At 32.0% G+C, this 17506-nt stretch overlaps 1 protein-coding gene across 3 annotated transcripts in view; it reads right to left on the bottom strand.

Moving 5' to 3' along the window:
* Nucleotides 1–3879: 3879 nt before the first annotated feature.
* Nucleotides 3880–17506, bottom strand: part of LOC143237379 (uncharacterized) — a 47495-nt gene continuing 33868 nt past the window's right edge. For 2 of the 3 annotated variants that reach the window (XM_076476570.1, XM_076476571.1), the window contains exons 14-16: nt 9400–9606; nt 7289–7408; nt 4640–5299 (exon numbers count right to left, since the gene is read on the bottom strand). In XM_076476570.1, coding sequence (XP_076332685.1) covers nt 4779–5299; nt 7289–7408; nt 9400–9606 — 848 coding nt within the window. In that variant the 3' untranslated portion in view covers nt 4640–4778. Of the gene's footprint in view, nt 4010–4639; nt 5300–7288; nt 7409–9399; nt 9607–17506 lie in introns of those variants that run through there. The other variant, XM_076476572.1, reaches the window with a different exon arrangement.

The raw sequence follows: 17506 nt of genomic DNA, 5'->3' as shown, positions 1-17506 counted from the left end.
GATGATTCTCTAAAACCTCTTATGTAACTTGTTTAGGGATCCACTGTCCTTGTAGGTTATTCTTTTGGAGAGTTACCTCCTTCCAATCTCAACCTGTTCACTGACCCATCTCTTACAGGGTGTGGCAACTTTCTCACTTTAGAAAATTGGTTCTCAGTAGAGAGCATTCTCCATATCATTATCCTGGAGTTACGGTCCAGAGGACCTGTTCCCATTCTCTTCCCCTTTTGATAGATTGTTTGATTAGGATCCACTAGGACAATTTCAAGTAATGGCTCCTATTAAGGAAGTGTCTGTTCCAACACCAATGAAGTGAATCTAATTGCCTGTCATGTTCTGGGCACTTTGAACATAGTTGCAGACTGTCTTTCAAGATGGGACTGGATCCTACCAATGGAATGGTCCCTTCACCCTTAAATTTTCTATCGAGTCTATTTATGTATTTCCTGCTTTACATTTTCAGTTTCCACGATGTGGCTATTGTTGCTTCCCATACCTGAAATCTGCATTGTGCCAGAATAACTGAAAGCATTCGGACCATCCACCCTGGTTTAATAGTGCACACTGTGAGACTGGGTCTTCTGCAAGACCACTATAATTTTACTTGTGGTAATACTATAATTTGTTAGATAGTCCAATCTTGACTGTACCCATTCCATAGATCATCAGGGAAAAAGCTAGCACTAGATTTTTGCATATGCCTGTTGTTTTGACTTGTGCTTGCCAGCTTTTCAAAATATGGTCCTGCACTCACCCATTGTGCTGTTACTAGCAAAAGACCTTTCTGGCAACCACCTGATGAGCTCTAGGTACATATTCTAGCTTTTGTCTATGCAAATTTTTCCTCCCTTAGAGTTGAGGACAGGAAATGCTGGCTGTGTACTAGCTCTGGGATGGTAGTTAAGGAAAATCCTCACTGTTTGGGACCTAAATGCCAAAACAGCAGATATAATACGAGTCCCTCTACAGTAAAAGGTGGGGGAGGGTTCTGGAGTGCAGAATAGATCACCCCATTGCATACTGTTACCTCACAATCTCCAAATGGAAATTGAATACACCTCACTCTCTCATCCTTGTGCATGTCTGTTTTTATCATACTTCCTATTTCCAAAATGGCCTGAATCCTCTGTATCTGATGGCAAAATAGATATTTCATATCTAACTGTGATATGTCACTCGCACACCCTTCTCCCACAGCATGCAAGGAACCTATAGTGTCTGATAGTAAAGGAGCTGTACACAGATACGTGTCACAAATTCCCTTTTCCCAAAGCTGGTTTTGACCCATTGGGACTGATAGTTGAGGAGGTTGTGCATTTTATGTGCGAGTATTTGGACAATCATGTGCCTATGCTGCCTGTCCTTGCAATACCTCAAGCCTTTTGCACATTATGGTCTTGCTTGGGCCAGAGTATACCCTGGATGAGATGTAATCTCCCATAGATCTGCCCCTGTTATATGGTGTCACATCCTATGGGTTTACTTTAATCGCTTGCTTATTAGAGATTATCTAGATAAATTTTGCACTGGCCTTTCCCCATATCACTGCAGGATTCTAGTTTGCTGTATATGGAAATGAGTGACAACATGGGAAATTAACATTTTCCTCGCTTAAAATGAATTACAGATAGATACATCCATAAACATTCCCCACCCATCCTCCCCAATTTCCTGGTGCACCTTTCTCTATGGCATTGTCAAAGAATGATGTATTTCCATGCAATTGGGGGGGGGGAGAGGTGTTTGAGCAAGATGTGTCACACTCCTGTTGGTGGAGGGATATGAAGCATGATGCATCATGCCATAGTGCAATTTCACATCATTCACAAGGCTGGTGACATGCAAGTCTCTTAAGCAGATAGTGTATTGAGGGAAGTATCAATCAAAATAAATTTCAGTGAGGAAAGATGTTAACTTTAGACTTGGACTTTTGTGTATTAAATTTCTGGCTTGATAAACACCGAAGATTGGTATATATTCTTTTGCTCTTCATTTATAACCCTTTCAAGAAACACATTTTTTCTTAACTTTCCTTAGTAATAAAAAATCTTTGTTACTTTTGTAAATAATTTTTTCTGAACATTGACAAAATCCTTTGGTTGTTAAATGTTTTGTTTTTTAAATATAATGAAAAGATAATATCTTTACAATTTTTTCAACTTCTTCAGTTTTAAACCACAAAGAAATATCCACAGCATATTTCCATTACCTTCCTGAGTCTATGGATTTGAAATTACCCTGAATTCCACTTGATTCCCTCATGAAATAGTGATGGCACATACATTGTGTTAATAAACAGTTTTACAACATATTACATATAAATTATCTCTACTTCACGAAGTACCTGTTTTTTGTGCTCAAGCTTGAAACACACTTCCTTTATGATTTCAAGACTTTTAATAAAATAAAGCTTGTTAATGTAACTTGCCATAAGAGGTCATCCTAATAGAGATTGCCCTCCATAAGTATTCTAAAATACATTTTGCCATTTCTTTCCAGCAGAAGGTACCACAGCTTCTAATGTAAGTTTTGTTTATTAATTTTGTCAGTGTAAATCTTTCTAAAGATTTTGTAATTTCCTTTTATTTACAAAAACACAGATGTGTGAAACATACATATTTTTTTAATTTTAAACATTCACAAAAGATGCTCATACTCACAGGAAGTAGGCTGCCATTGTTTTAAAGCTGTCAAGAAATGAAAACAAAGAGCAGTAGTAATGGAAGATCAATGAAACAGCATTTTAAAAAATTGACTGGAAAGTTGTGCAAGAACTCAAATGGTGAAACCAGATTGATGTCTTACATTTGACATCTTTCCTATCTTAGTATTATGCTTTCCAATGCAGGATATATTGTTTTAATTATCCTGCTACTGGGTTATCAATGGAAGATGGAAGTTGTAAATAATACTCAGTTTTATCTTAATTACCCTGCCACCAATTTATCAATTGAAAAATAGCTTCCTAAGGCAGCCATTACCAATAAAAGTTGGAAAGTCAGTAATTTACCCTAGGACTGGTGTTCTCACCTGATGCTGGATTACTAATTGAAAGTGGTTTCTCATTGTTTACCCATTGAAGATTTCCTTTGACATCAGGTTACCAATGGAAGGTTTCTTTTCAGGAGATGAAGTCATATAGTAGTGAAAAAAAATAGGATAATTAAGAATATTTGACAGATTTGTTTAATGAACCAGCAATATGTTTGTTTATTTAATATAATTTTAAAACTTGTGAAATTAATTTTACATTGTCAGTCCAGTATATGGATTTAATATCTGCACAAATCTTAAGCTTATCACACAGATGTATTACTAATCTTCCCAGTAATCAATCACAAATAAGCTACACACATTACAGAATGTTTACACAATCTAAAATGTAACTGGTGTTTCAAAGTTGTTTTTCTATATCATTTCAAGGTTGGTTCATTTCTGATGTATCATCTTGGAAAATTAATTATATATGCTTGTAGACAGATAATAAACAAAACTAATAACAGTAATTTTTGTGCAAAAAAAATTTCATAATTAAAAATAGTTATATATTTTGAATTTGGAATTTATATTATGAATATAAAATAAGGTATAACGTGAACAGCACTTCAGTTTACAATCAAAGAAATAACATACTTTACTGTATTCTAACAGCAAGTAAGCTGTAATTCACCATACAAAACCAATGTTATTAAACAAAAAGTGTCATCACATATGTTACAACACAGTATTTTGTTTACAGTAATGTACATTCATCAATGCTGTATGTAATGACAACTACTGCTAGTAACATCTTATACACTAATGACACATACATCATAATACAAGACTGGAATATTAGAAGAGCAGAATATATCATTCTTCAAGATTTATAAAACAAAATCAAATTGTACAATAAAAGCTTTATTGAAAAATATTTTTAAAAATATTTTTTCTTTTCTTAAAAATTAAATACACAAGTCATCACACCAGCATTTATTTGCATCCAGATCTTTTGACATCATAGTCACCACTGCAGTAAAAAATATTAAAAATTTAGTTCTTGGAAATAACAAAATAAGATTCATCTTAGGATCTACGACTTAAATGAATGGCAATAAAGTAGATTTAGATAACTTTCTTTTAAGATTAATATTGCACTTCAAGTGCCACTATTTGTAACTGTTTCATTAAAAAGTATAATATATCATTAGAGTGTGAACTAAAATAACTTGTACATTTACCTATGCATCTGTATTACTGGAGATAAAAACAGTTATGAACTTGTAAAAACTAACTAGCTTCTCACAAAACTACTACAACTGCAGACGAGAGTGTATAACTATTACAGTTGATACAAGGTACAGTTTGTTTCTTTCAAATTATAAGATAAAATAAATTGTTTGCACCATCTCATATCCAGTACATTTTTGTAAACGATCATTTTATATTAGTTTTATACTGTACCAGATGCTATTTAACCCTCTGTTTTTAGTAGTATTTACTTTAATTTTAAAGTTACAATTTATTAATTGTATGCAGGATTTAAACTAAAAATATAATAGACCAGCATATTAGTAGTTTTTTTGTAAGGCAGTTTTGACAGCTAATTACACTTAAAGTAGTTGCTACTCCAGTTTTTTTCTAACAGAATCAACAGTCTTCATTAAGACACTTCTGGTATTTAATCAAATCATTCTGAGAATCTAAAGCCATGTCAAAATGTATTTATCACAAAATCTACATACTAAGGATTTTTTTGTGGGGGTCATGACAAAATTAAAATGTAGATACACCTAGTATCATGTCATGCTAGATTTTTTTTGTACAGGTAAAAGAAGTCTAAAAGGCCATAGCAAAGTTTCTAGTGACATGTCTCGAGCTTCTACAACAGAATACAGATACTCTTCAAACTTGTTTAAATACTTGCATAATGCTTGTGCAACAGTTAGGTCATCAGTTCGAACTAAAAGTTCCTCAGAAGATGGTTCAAACCCCACACACTGGGTAATCACTCTCTGCACCAAATGTTCCTGGGAGTTGTTGCTGGCACCAGTATCTTGCAGAAGGAATAACATTTGGTCTATTTTATACAAGTGATAATATGAAGTTATTAAATTCTGTACCAGATTAACATACTTCACACATTCCGATACACACAACTTTTCTGCACATGACTTGTGAAGCTGCATAATGGTGTTGATTTCTTGAAACCTGGGCATTTGGTTTTCTGCTGCCAATAACACCTCTTCCATCTCTTTGGAAGTTGCATAGTCCAAAGGAGTGTGCCCCTCATGTGTTTTAAGCTGTAAAAGTTGTGCTCCTAGAAAAACAAACATACTCAAGAAAAGAAAATTATTACTTATACCCTTTTGCTTCTTCAGCCATTTTTAAATTCTTTTCTGCACTGGTACTGCATTAATTCAAAGTTTAGTTGGATCCCCTTACTAATGGTGTATTTTAGTGAAATTATTATTATGTACAATTTAAACTTATTTATATTATCTAAATTGTATTCATTTAATTTAAAAAAAAACTAAAATGAGCAGCTTTTACTGTCACATGATATGCTTTGATACAATTCATAACTTTTAAGAACTTGTACAAACTGTAAGTAGCTAACATACTGTTATGTTGAACAGTTATAATCCACTGACAAGGACTAATTTATCACTGCTTGGAAATTTTGAAACATGTTCTTCCCCTGACAAACTATGGTAAATTCTTTCCTGTGTTATTAGACTGTTTTGTACAACTGTAATACAATACCCTTGAGAGCAATAATGTAAGTGTGAGCAAAGCAGTAAAATGCTATACATGTCCTTGATGAGAGAAGACAATATTGGACTAAGTGGCTTATGTTCTCTACAACACTCCAAAAGCAATTTCAAGGTAATAAAATTGTAATCAGAACATGTGAAAACATTTATTATACAGTTCAGAGTCGGGTTGGTCCAGTAAACATTCTAACTTTTGACCCAGGCTAATTCAATTACATCACAGGTGTTTCAGTACTGCTGGTCATCTTTTTCATCTCTGTGGAATTTTGCAGCAAAAGTGTACAAAGGTGTTATTTCAGCCATTTGTCCACAATATTATTTCATGTCATTTGCAAAATATTTTATTTTTCTAGACGTTATGAATAAACTTGTTTTAAAGTTGTCAAGTTTCAAATGTGGTATAATTTTGTGTGGACAATTAGAATGACACAAATTACAGTGATATTTCAGTTACCATATGTTATATGCATATATAAGTGTACACATACATTACTATTTACTTATAAATGTTTAAATTTTATTTATATTTCTTAAAACATTAAAAAGTAAATGAGAATTACATTGAAAAACATTGATTTCCAGTAAGTAACCACGTTATAAGATGTTACGCTCATGCATTAAATGCGAGCCTCATTTAGTCTTGTGGGTGGATGGTGTAGAGATGATTTTTGTAGGCTCCAAACATTAAGTTTTGAAACACAAAAATTGTCAAATTACTGTATTAATGTCCTTAAAATCTTTGTAGTTTAGTAGGGTCTCTAAGTCGAGTATATGTGGGTTGAAAAAAATCCCTTTCCTATTCACAGAAACTACTTGTTCACACTTCAACAGTTTGGGCAAAATTACATTCTCAGGAGAAGGGACTTCAAGCTACTTTGTCAAACTACATAGTGGGGAAAATACTCTTTCTATTGGTTATAAACTTTAGCTAATTAGTAGTAGGTGGCATATTTGCTAAATATGTTGCTATCTCAGCAAATCATAAAGATGGGAGGTTCTTATTTCTTATCTAATTCTACATGTTGTATGGTGGATGTAATAAATAGAAACTGGACAATAAGATGACTGGACATGTTATGTCACACAAAAATCAATACTTAATATTGTTTCATTACATTTCCTTTTATATTAAGATATTAAAACACATAATATTAAAATTTAAATTATAACCTATGTTTTAATGCCAAACTCTTTGATGTAAGTAATAAATATGTCAATTAATGAAATTTTGAAAACAATGCTCCAAAATGTCATGACACTTGCAACTTACCACGGTAAAAGGGCTAAATAAACTTATCATACACAGTAGGAAAAATAAATTATATTAAATATTTATATTATACTACAATTTTTTAGGAATATTCTTGGCAAATTTTAAACAATTTCATTGACTAGTTTTGTTTTTGGAATGAAAAATAATGATAGAGATGTAATATGCTATGAATCCTGGCACACAACTTTTTGACACCCAACTGCATTAAAAGAAAATCAGTACCTAAATACAAATTACATAACTAACTAAAGTAACAAACCTCCATAATCCAAAAGAAGTGTTGCTATCTCCAACTGATTGACTAACACAGCATCATGAAGAGGAGTTACGCCATCTTGACTTTTTGCAAAAATGTTGACCTTCATTTGACTAGAATTTTCTAGATTAACAAAAAAATATACATACATTAATACTGAACTTTGCTTGTTAGCTGTAACTGACACAGATTTACAACATATAAAGTTTTATTCCTTCAGTTATGTCACTTTCATGCCACCTCAAACTTGTATCACTGTACAATATAACACAATTTTCCAATTATCTTGTGCCTGTTATAATGTATGTCATGCAATCCTTTGAAGAAACATGTCAAAAATAAGTAAAACACCTAGTTTATTATCTAACTTTTATTACTATTGTAATGTATAAAATAAATTCCTTACAGAACTGTATCATAGTCAATAAAAAACAGCTAATCCTTTATTTAATGTATTTTTTGGTGTATAAGATGCACTTTTTCCAAAGAAAAGGGGGTCTCCAAACCCCCCCTGCATCCCATACACTGAAGGTCAAACATTTTATGTCTTCATAGGCACACTGTACCGTTGTACAGCAAAATACTAGAAACTAGTATGATAAACCTTTACAATTCCCTGGGCTTGTTTTCTTTCTCTCATAGGCTAAAGAAAATGGGTTATCATGGGAAACGACTGTAGAACAGTGTAACGTTAAGATCATTCTTTAACTTAAATTAGACAATGTACTAACAATACTAGAGACATATCCATGAAGAACACAAAAATATATAAGTTTGGAAACTGATAGTAATTGTGAGCACAAAAATCTACACTGGCAGCTAACACAAGTTCAAAATATGAGGAGAGTGTACACACTAAGATGGCTGCCAGGTGAGGCTCGCTGGCATCACCCATCAACACAGAGCGAGATAGGGGATGTGCGCCATAGTATATATCTCTGTAGCTTCAGGTCAGAGTGAACATAAACAAGCATACACTGCCTCCTCTTGTACATCCTTTTTGGGTGATGCCATCCATTGGCTAATGGTGGAATATGAGGCATTTAGAATACAATAAGTGAACCATGACAACCTGAAGGTAAGCACGCTAATTGGTGGAAATTCGGGTGTGAGGAACATCACACCTGCTCATTGACTAGCAGGTTCATCCTTTGTGTTGTGAAAAGGCTGGGGACACACTGAGTTTTTATAATGAATGAATGTTTTTGCATTGAATGTATGGAACAACCTTGTTTTATTTCCTTTTTAATACTACTTTTAAAGACTGAAAGCAAGCAGTTATTTTTTGTTCCCTTAATGTTCAAGTAGAAAATGTGGAAACTGTAATAAATGCATTTAAAAAATGTAACATGAACAATTTCCTTAATGGCACCAAAGATGATATTGTTTGAGGACAAGTGAAAGCAAACTTTCAGAACTTACTTTCTGTGAATTCAGTGATCCAAAAGACGATTTTGAAAGTTTTCGTAATGAATGAACTATGCTTTGATGCAAGTGTATGAAACAACCTTATTTTATTATGGACACAACTTCTGAATTATTCTAAAGAATAATAAAAGATTATGCTGATATTGAAAAAACAGATAAAATAATAACTGTGAAAAATATTTTTTTCCATGAAGACAGCCTTGAAAATAATGGTGCATCTCATACACTAAAAAATACAGTAACTTGTATCAATGTTGTCATATTCCTTTTACAGTGACAAATAAGTAAAAACAGCTAGTTTTTTATCTAACTTTTATTACCATTGTGTGTTGCAAGTTTCTTTACATAATATTACAAAGGTCAATATAAGCCTCTAGTTTTTATCTTTTATCATTATTATGATTGTGCTTCATGAGATTCTTCATAAAACTGTACCTCAGGTCAGTACAGCCAGCTTCCTACTGAAGTTGTACCACTGTCAAACAATCCTTTAGATAACCTTTATGAACATTGTTTTTTATCCATCTTAAGAGATATCAATGACCAGTTTAAAAAAAAAAACAAGTGTTTATATATGTATCTGTGGTTACCTCAAGTCAGTTTTACTTAATCTAGAAATAATTTACTCATTTATGTTTTGAACTTTTCTATATAAAGAGACAACACAAGCATCAACTATTGCATACCTGAGGAGTCAGAACTGGTTATCAATTTTTTGGGCTTCCAGCTCAAGAGTTCTTTCACACAATTCACATGACCGTGAATACAAGCTTCATGTAGTGGAGTCCACCCAGCGTTATCCTGAGCATTGACTATAATCCCTGGAACTGCCAAGAGTTTTTTAAGTTTGTCATATTTGTTGTATATACATGCAGTGTGAAGAGGGGTTTCACCTGTCAGTGTAAAAAAAAAAAAAAGGAAAGAAGCAGAATACTAATATAATTTTTGTAAATTTATTACCAGAATAATAAATAGAAAAGTCTATGCAAACTTGAAAAAATACTTACAGATAAACTATGTGTTAACAGAACAATAAGAGATAAAGATATAACACTGTACTAAACATGGTGCTTAATGCAGTACTAAGTAATAGTCCAAACTACACAGAGTAACAAGTAACAGACAGTACAAAACCACATTAAACTTAATTGAACAATAAGTGAAAAAATTCATTAACTTAATCCTTTTCCAACCAGTGGATGATGAGGTTATTTCAATTGCACACTTATAAATCAATTTTAATAAGACTGAATCCTCAATGGCCACAGCACTTCAAATTCTTTGAGGCAGAATTAAAGTAACTTAATCCATGTAATTTCCCTATGCCATCCTGTATCACTGTATTAAGTTTGGTGCTGAATGATCAAGAAATGTGAAAATAATATAAGGAACAAATACACACACAGAGACATTTATTTATAAAGATTAGATGGGAATCCAGCACAACCCTCTTACCCTTCCTTATATTATCCTGTATTACTGTGTTAAGTTGTCCCAATTGATGTGGAAATGTATAATGTGCACACACACACACACACATTGATGTTTATTTATATACATTGGTTAACACCCTCTTGACTTTCCTTGTCATTCTGTACCACCATGTTAAGTTGTATTAATCAAGTAATGTGGAAATCTCCAATGAAGAGATAAACACACACACATTGATGTTTATTGATATAGAAAAGAATACTCAATTAGTTGAAAGTAACTGATTAATGAGCCTGATGATCAGGTGAGCAGCAAGTCCTTTACCAACACAGATACAGAAAGTACCACATAAAAGCAACACTAAAATGAACATATTACAAAAGTGACAGCCAAGAAAAAACAATAGTAACTAAATAAAAAATTAATAACAACAAAACATTGAATTTTGGTATATTTTCATGGATTTGTTGAGCTTGGCATCAAATTTACCAGTCTGAAAGCAGCAAATCCATGGTGAGGAACTAGAACATGATTTGGCAACTATCTCCAAAATTCATCAAAGGTGCATACCAAATTTAATAAAACAGAAGAAGATAGACAATTTACATTACACTGAACAGAGTAATAGGAGATAGAAAAACATCATATAAAAGTCAATCTAGTAATAAGTAATCTAGTAACAACACTAAAACTCTGTTCAACTTTATATATCTTTTTATTTATTTATTTTTTTTATAAGGGCAAATGATATCAACTTTAAAAAAGGCATCTCTCACACCACATACAAAACTAAGCAAATAGTTCAAACTAAGAGTTTCATTTTGACAAATAGTTTATTCCCATTTGTTTTGGATAAACAAAAATATAAACTGTTAACCTTAATTTAAAGTTTTGGTATCCACAACTATAATTTTTAATTTAAAAGTAGATATAATCAAACTTGACAAAAGTTCAGCTAAACTTTTATGTTACACATATCAAATCTAAGGTTTTTCTACAGTTGTTTACATATGTGGTGAATTGTGAAAGATGGTGATGCTAAAAACTGTCAAGTTCAACCAAGTGTATATTTGTTTTACAACTTAGAATCTTATGAAGCTAATAAACTAACTTCTGACAGCTGGGTTTATTTTCTTCCTTTCAACCTTTATTCTGTACACTTTTCCTTTCTTACACAGATTGTAAATTCCTAAACTCAAGTTAAAAGCCTTCCTTGGTTACATGCTTTCAAAATAATCTAAATACATCATTTTTTTGCATGTGGCATAAATTAATTATTTTTTTACCAGTTACCCTGCTTGTTTATTTATTTTGTTAAAGTTATTACTTTGGCAATTTTTCTTTTTTTCAAAACCTTCTACTTGTAATTTGAAACTATAAACTGTCCTGGAATAAATTTAGAGATTAACTCTGATTAGGGGCAAGTGTATTTCACCTACTACATTACTACCAAAGTAACTATGAGATCAGTAATTTTATAGTTTAATAATGTATGAACATCTTCATGAAGTTTCATGGACTAACAGTGAATATTACAAGACTTTTAGTTATGTACTTTAATTAAAGATTTACTTGTGAATCTTTGCTTTTGAAATTTTGACAATCCAACATGTAAAGTAATTTTGATTTTGATATTAAAAATACTTTTCTTCATCTGCCAATTATCAAATTTGACTTGTGTAATTTCTAAATCTTTCTAAATATTTTCTTTGTTTGAAAAACTATTTTATCTGTTATTTCCTCTATCCTAACTATATGAAGTTTGTCAATTTGATCAACTTCATAACTATTAAAAATTAAAAGCTCTAACCTTTTTTTCTTTTTAGAATAACTGCAAATTGTAACATGACACTACAATTGTTTATTCTAAACAGCTTAAATCTTATAACAATATACAACAAATTATATATATTTTTTTATTTTATTGACTTTTGAACTATGTTTAACTAGCATTCATGCCACAAAAGTTGCCAATCAAGTTGCATATGTGCAGCTCATGTTACCATACTGAATAACATAGATGTGGACTAAAAATAAATGTTTTGTTCTTTTTAATCTTAGTACTAGCATTCCAGCATGTTGAAAAGTACAGCAACATTCAAGTTATTATACATATATTATTACTATTTACAAATAAATTCTTAACTTTTGGTTATTTTTCTTAAAGCATAGAACAGTAAATAAAAATATATATAGAAATAGGGTCTCTATTACTTACATTGTTACAAAGTTTTGTGTACTTATGCATTGTACTAGCTAAGCCTTGTCAACTTACTCTTGGTGAGGATGTAAAACATTACTTTTTGCAGACTTTATATATGCATTTTGGAATAATAAAAGATTATATATTAATATACCAATGCCAAACAAAATCCACTGTAATTTATAAGGCTTCTAAATTAAACTGTATTTGGGTTTTAAAAATCTCATTTCTTATCAGAATATTGCCCTGATCACACTTCAAACTCTTCAATGTTCATAACAGCTTTATCTAAATAGATGCTCTAGGAAGACAAAAGATTACACATTTCAAAATGAGAAATTAATTGGCTTTAAACAAGTACTTAAAATGAAATAGTGGGTGTAGCCACTGTGGTGAGTTCGCTAAATACAAATATCTTGGTAAATACACTGCTGGCCAAAATCTTAAGGCTGATGAACATAAAGAAAAAATATGCATTTTGTGTTGTTAGACTCAACCACTTATTTGAGTAGAGCTTCAAAAGATGAAAATAATAAAAGGGAAAATACAAAAAATTTACACATTTAATATGGAAAATGGGAACACTATCAAATTAGCCTAAATACTAGCTGGTCAAAAGTTTAAGGCTGTACCAAAAAGAAGTCCTAAACAGGGTAGGAAATGCCCAGCAATAGGTCTCAGTAACGAGTTGCACAGCCGTCATTGCGAGTAACTGCAAACGTTCGCTTTGGCATGGTCAATATACGTGTTTGCAGAAGACTGGCTGGAATGTTATTCCAAGTGGTGAAGATGGCTTCACGAAGATCATGCATTGTTTGGAATTGACGTCCATTTCTATAGACTTCCCTTGCCATCCACCCTTAAACATTTTCAATAGGGTTCAGTTCGGGCAAAAACACTGGATGGTCCAAAAGAATCACGTTATTTGTCAGGAAAAAGTCCTTTGTCCTGCGGGACATTGTGGATTGCAGCATTGTCCTGCTGAAAGATCCAGCCATTTCCACACAGGCGAGAACCTTCATTCAATAAGGATGCTCTCTAACATGCCAATGTAGTCAGCTGCTGTTTGATGCCCCTGTATAACCTGACTCCATTGTTCCATGGAAGGAGAAAGCACCCCAGATCATAATGGAATTTCTTCCACTGTGTCATGTAAAAAAATGTCTCTGGTGGAATATCCTTATCGTGCCAGTAACATTAGAAGCCATCTGGACCATCCAGGCTAAATTTTTTCTCACCAGAGAACAAAACCTTCATCCACTTTTCTACGTCCTATGTTTGGTGCTTCTCAGCAAAGTTTAACTGAGATGTTTTGAACATGTTTACAGTTTTTTAAGCCTTTCTCTCGTAGATGCCGTCGTATTGTTCTTGAGCTGCATTCTGTGTCCATAAAGGCCTTAACCTGGTTCGACAATCGGCTGATGTCTTGCCAGACAACACATCAAATCCTCCTGCTCAACGCCGGTGACATTTTATTGGGCTGATTACTTCAAATTATCATTCTGTTTCCCTTTTAAGAAATTTGCAACAGCAGTTTTACTACGTCCAATCTCACCAGGGATGGCACGTTGAAAGAGACTTTGCTTTTGCAGCTTGACAATTCTGCCACGTTCAAACTGTCAACTTTTCAGCCTTTGTTATGTTTTTACCCAATGTAACACAGGAGTTGTCAGTGGGAGATGTTGACAATGCTAATGCTTGAACACAAATGACTAAATTTCGTTACATGTTTACCAATTAAAGCTTCTTTCAGTATGGTCTTAAACTTTTGACCAGCTACTACTTAGGCTAATTTATTAGTGTTCACATTTTCCCTATTAAATGCTAAAAAAGTTTTTTATATTTATTTTCCCTTTTCTTATTTCCATCTTTCAAAGCTCTAATCAAATAAGTGGTTGAGTCTAACAATGTATAATGCATATTTTTTCATGTTCAATGGCCTCAAGATTTTAGCCAGCAGTGGATAAAAAGTAGCAAGTTTTTGTATTTTAGCTTTTTAACAATGGTAATTTGAGTTTCTAATTCATTAAAAAGTGTATCCTTCACATTTTACGATGCCCACAACACAATTTAAGGATATGCAGAAGACAATGTACCATATGACACATACAAAAGAATTAATATTTAGAAATTTGTTCTGAACATTTACTTTAAAACCAACAAGTAATATATAATACTAAAGTTTCAATTACAAAATACAGTTTTGTTCTAAATTTATGGACATAAATTCATAAAATGTAATAAAATGCCATCTGCCCCTAACCAAATAGAAAAAGCCAACAAGTAGTCTTTTTGAAATAGATGTACAGAATTTATAAAGAGAAAACTTTTTACAGTAAGGTATAAAACAAATACTGTTTATTTTTATTATTTTTAAAACATGAAAGGTATCTTAAACAAAATTTATTTTGCTAAAATGGGCTAACATGAGAGCATTAAGCCTATGATGATTGTGTTACTGCTAATAGAGGTGTGTATAATTTGACCTTAAGGTAATTAGCTATGGGTGTATTGCAATGGAATATATTAAACAGTCATATTACATATCAATTTTTATCATTATAAATAATTTACCAAAACTTTCTAACTTTTGTTCAAAAGCATTCAACAACTGTCATCTTGTTAGTGTCTGTGTTTCAGATGTAGTCTTATTCACGAGTTATTAATTTATGTGATAGTAAATCTAGAATTAATTTCACTGACTGGAGAAAATTTAACAAATATTTGGCAGACAAGAGATAAAATTTAACATTAAATAATAGGCATGGTTCCCATGCCAAAATATATTATTTCACCTATGCTTATATATAACTAAATTATTACCTACAATTGCAAAACACCATTCATGTATTGTTTCATAAATGGTAAGCCAGGTTGCATGTTAAGAGTCAGTTTACTTAATTGTTACCTTACTAAATTTCAATATTATTGGTCATGCTATTCACAGATTATTGAATATATACAAAAAACATTATTTAACCATTTGTCTCTAGCAGGGGTTGGCAACTTATTTTTTTATGGTGGCCACAACTGTGGCTAATGAAAACAATGTTGGCCACACTATAAAAAAAATTGAAATATGTTAGTTTAATCAAAATAATTGCATTTCAACTAGCCTTCAATGTGAAAATTGATGGGGGTTTTCATCAACAAGTTTTGTGAAACTTGGCTTAATATCTATGCTCTGCCTCTAAATTTATGTCAGTTAGCTAAGATCTGTATCTAGACTTGAGAAAATCTAGCAGAGAAAATGTTGACTCACACATCCATGTGGATCTAAACATGGAAAATAATTTTGAAATTGCTATCTTTAAATTTGGAAGACTCTCATTTATCAGAATAGTGAGCCATATCGCTCTGATAGAACAGAGATGCGTGTTTTACACTTTGCAGGGTAAGCATCTCATCTTCAAATTCACACTTATCCAAAGACAAAAAAGATGTAATTTCCTTACTGAAACTTCCTAAGGCAAATTGAAATGGATCATGCAAAAATTCAAATATCCATTTTAAATTTTTAAATTCGGAGAAACGTGATTCAAATTTTTGACAGATTTTTGATCCAGTTTCCATAGAAATCATCTTTAGCATCAGAGAAATCATAATCCTTATTATTTTCTAGAAAACTATTCAACTTTGCAAAATGTGTCAAATCATTCTTTTGTAACTGTTCCACAAGAAGGTTTAGCTTTAATTGAAATTCATGAATAGACTGTGATTGCTCACTTATTATTTTACCTCTTCCCTGAAGCTTTGTATTAAAATTATTCAAGTGAGCCATCATATCACACTGTCATGACAAAGTTTCAATTTCAGAGAAATTTTCAATCTTACCTTTTTCAACAACACTCTTTTATTTGAGGAAATGCAGAAGTAAATCATTCCAGATACTTTTCCTCTACTTAACCATCTTACATTTGCAAAATCAGTAAGATCATCAAAAGAACAGTCACTGCTTTTCTTCAAAGACTCAACAAACTGTCGATGATGAGAGAGCTTCCTCTTTAATATAATTCACAAGTTTTACAACAATGTCCATCAAATTTTTCAATACATCACTTTTAGACATCTGAACACAAATTTTCCTGATGCAAAATGCAATGGAAAGATGGCAACATGGACTTAACATTATTTTTAATTAAATGCTGCTTCAAAATAGAAACAAATCCTAATTTCACCCCAAGTCATGGCAGGAGAACTGTCTGTTGTGACAGAAACCAGTTTTTTCTAAAATCCAGATTAAATTTTTTTGACATTTCAATAAATTTTTTCCACCTGTTCAATTGCATAATCCAGAAAGGCCAAGCATTTCTTCCCTCACTTGAAGACCTGAAATTACACATCAAATCCAAACTATCAACTGTGCAGTGTCACAAACATCTGTTGACTCATCTAGTGATAAAGAAAAATACAAAGTCTTTTAGCTGTTCAAGAAACTGATTTTCTATGTCTTTCACTAACTCTAGCATTCTGTGGTGCATTGTTCTTTGACTTAGTTGCAAATTATTTACCTATTGAAGAATATCTTTTATTTTTGAATCATAATTCTCCAACAAAGTTTCAATGATGACAATCAATATTTCTTTTACTAGTTCAGCATCAGAAAATGATTTTTTTTTTGAGCTTGAATCCAAGCTACTTCATAGCTAGCTAATATAACTAGTTTTATTGATGATAAAAATCTTTTTCAACCTTCCTTTTGTTCATGAAGTTGTCCTTTCAGATGGCTAATTTCATTCACACAATTTCTGCTATTAACTGGAAATTTTACATCAAATTCGTTGTGAAAATTAAGTGTTGCTTAAGGTTGCATACTTTATTATTCCTAAAAACTTTGTTATACAAAAGACACACTGGCTTATTATTTGCTTTAATCACTGTAAATTTCAACTCCCAACTTTCATCAAATTCTGGTTTCCTGTTTTTCCAGTCACATGGCATTCTCTTTTTGACAATAATTCCAGAATAAGTTAAATTGTCTTTATTTTCTGAGTGTTCACCATCATCTGGATTCTTTCATTTTTGTATTTTCTACTTATCCATATTATGGGATTAAAAACAAAATATATTTAAACACTTGAAAGTTACAGAATAAAAATATGTTTGCAATCACATGCAAAACAATGCACACTCGATAACAAACACCTAAACCAGACTGA

The sequence above is a fragment of the Tachypleus tridentatus genome, chromosome 13 (genome assembly GCF_004210375.1).
Source record: "Tachypleus tridentatus isolate NWPU-2018 chromosome 13, ASM421037v1, whole genome shotgun sequence".
Taxonomy (NCBI): Eukaryota; Metazoa; Arthropoda; class Merostomata; order Xiphosura; family Limulidae; genus Tachypleus; species Tachypleus tridentatus.
This window is presented reverse-complemented; position numbering and strand designations above follow the sequence as displayed.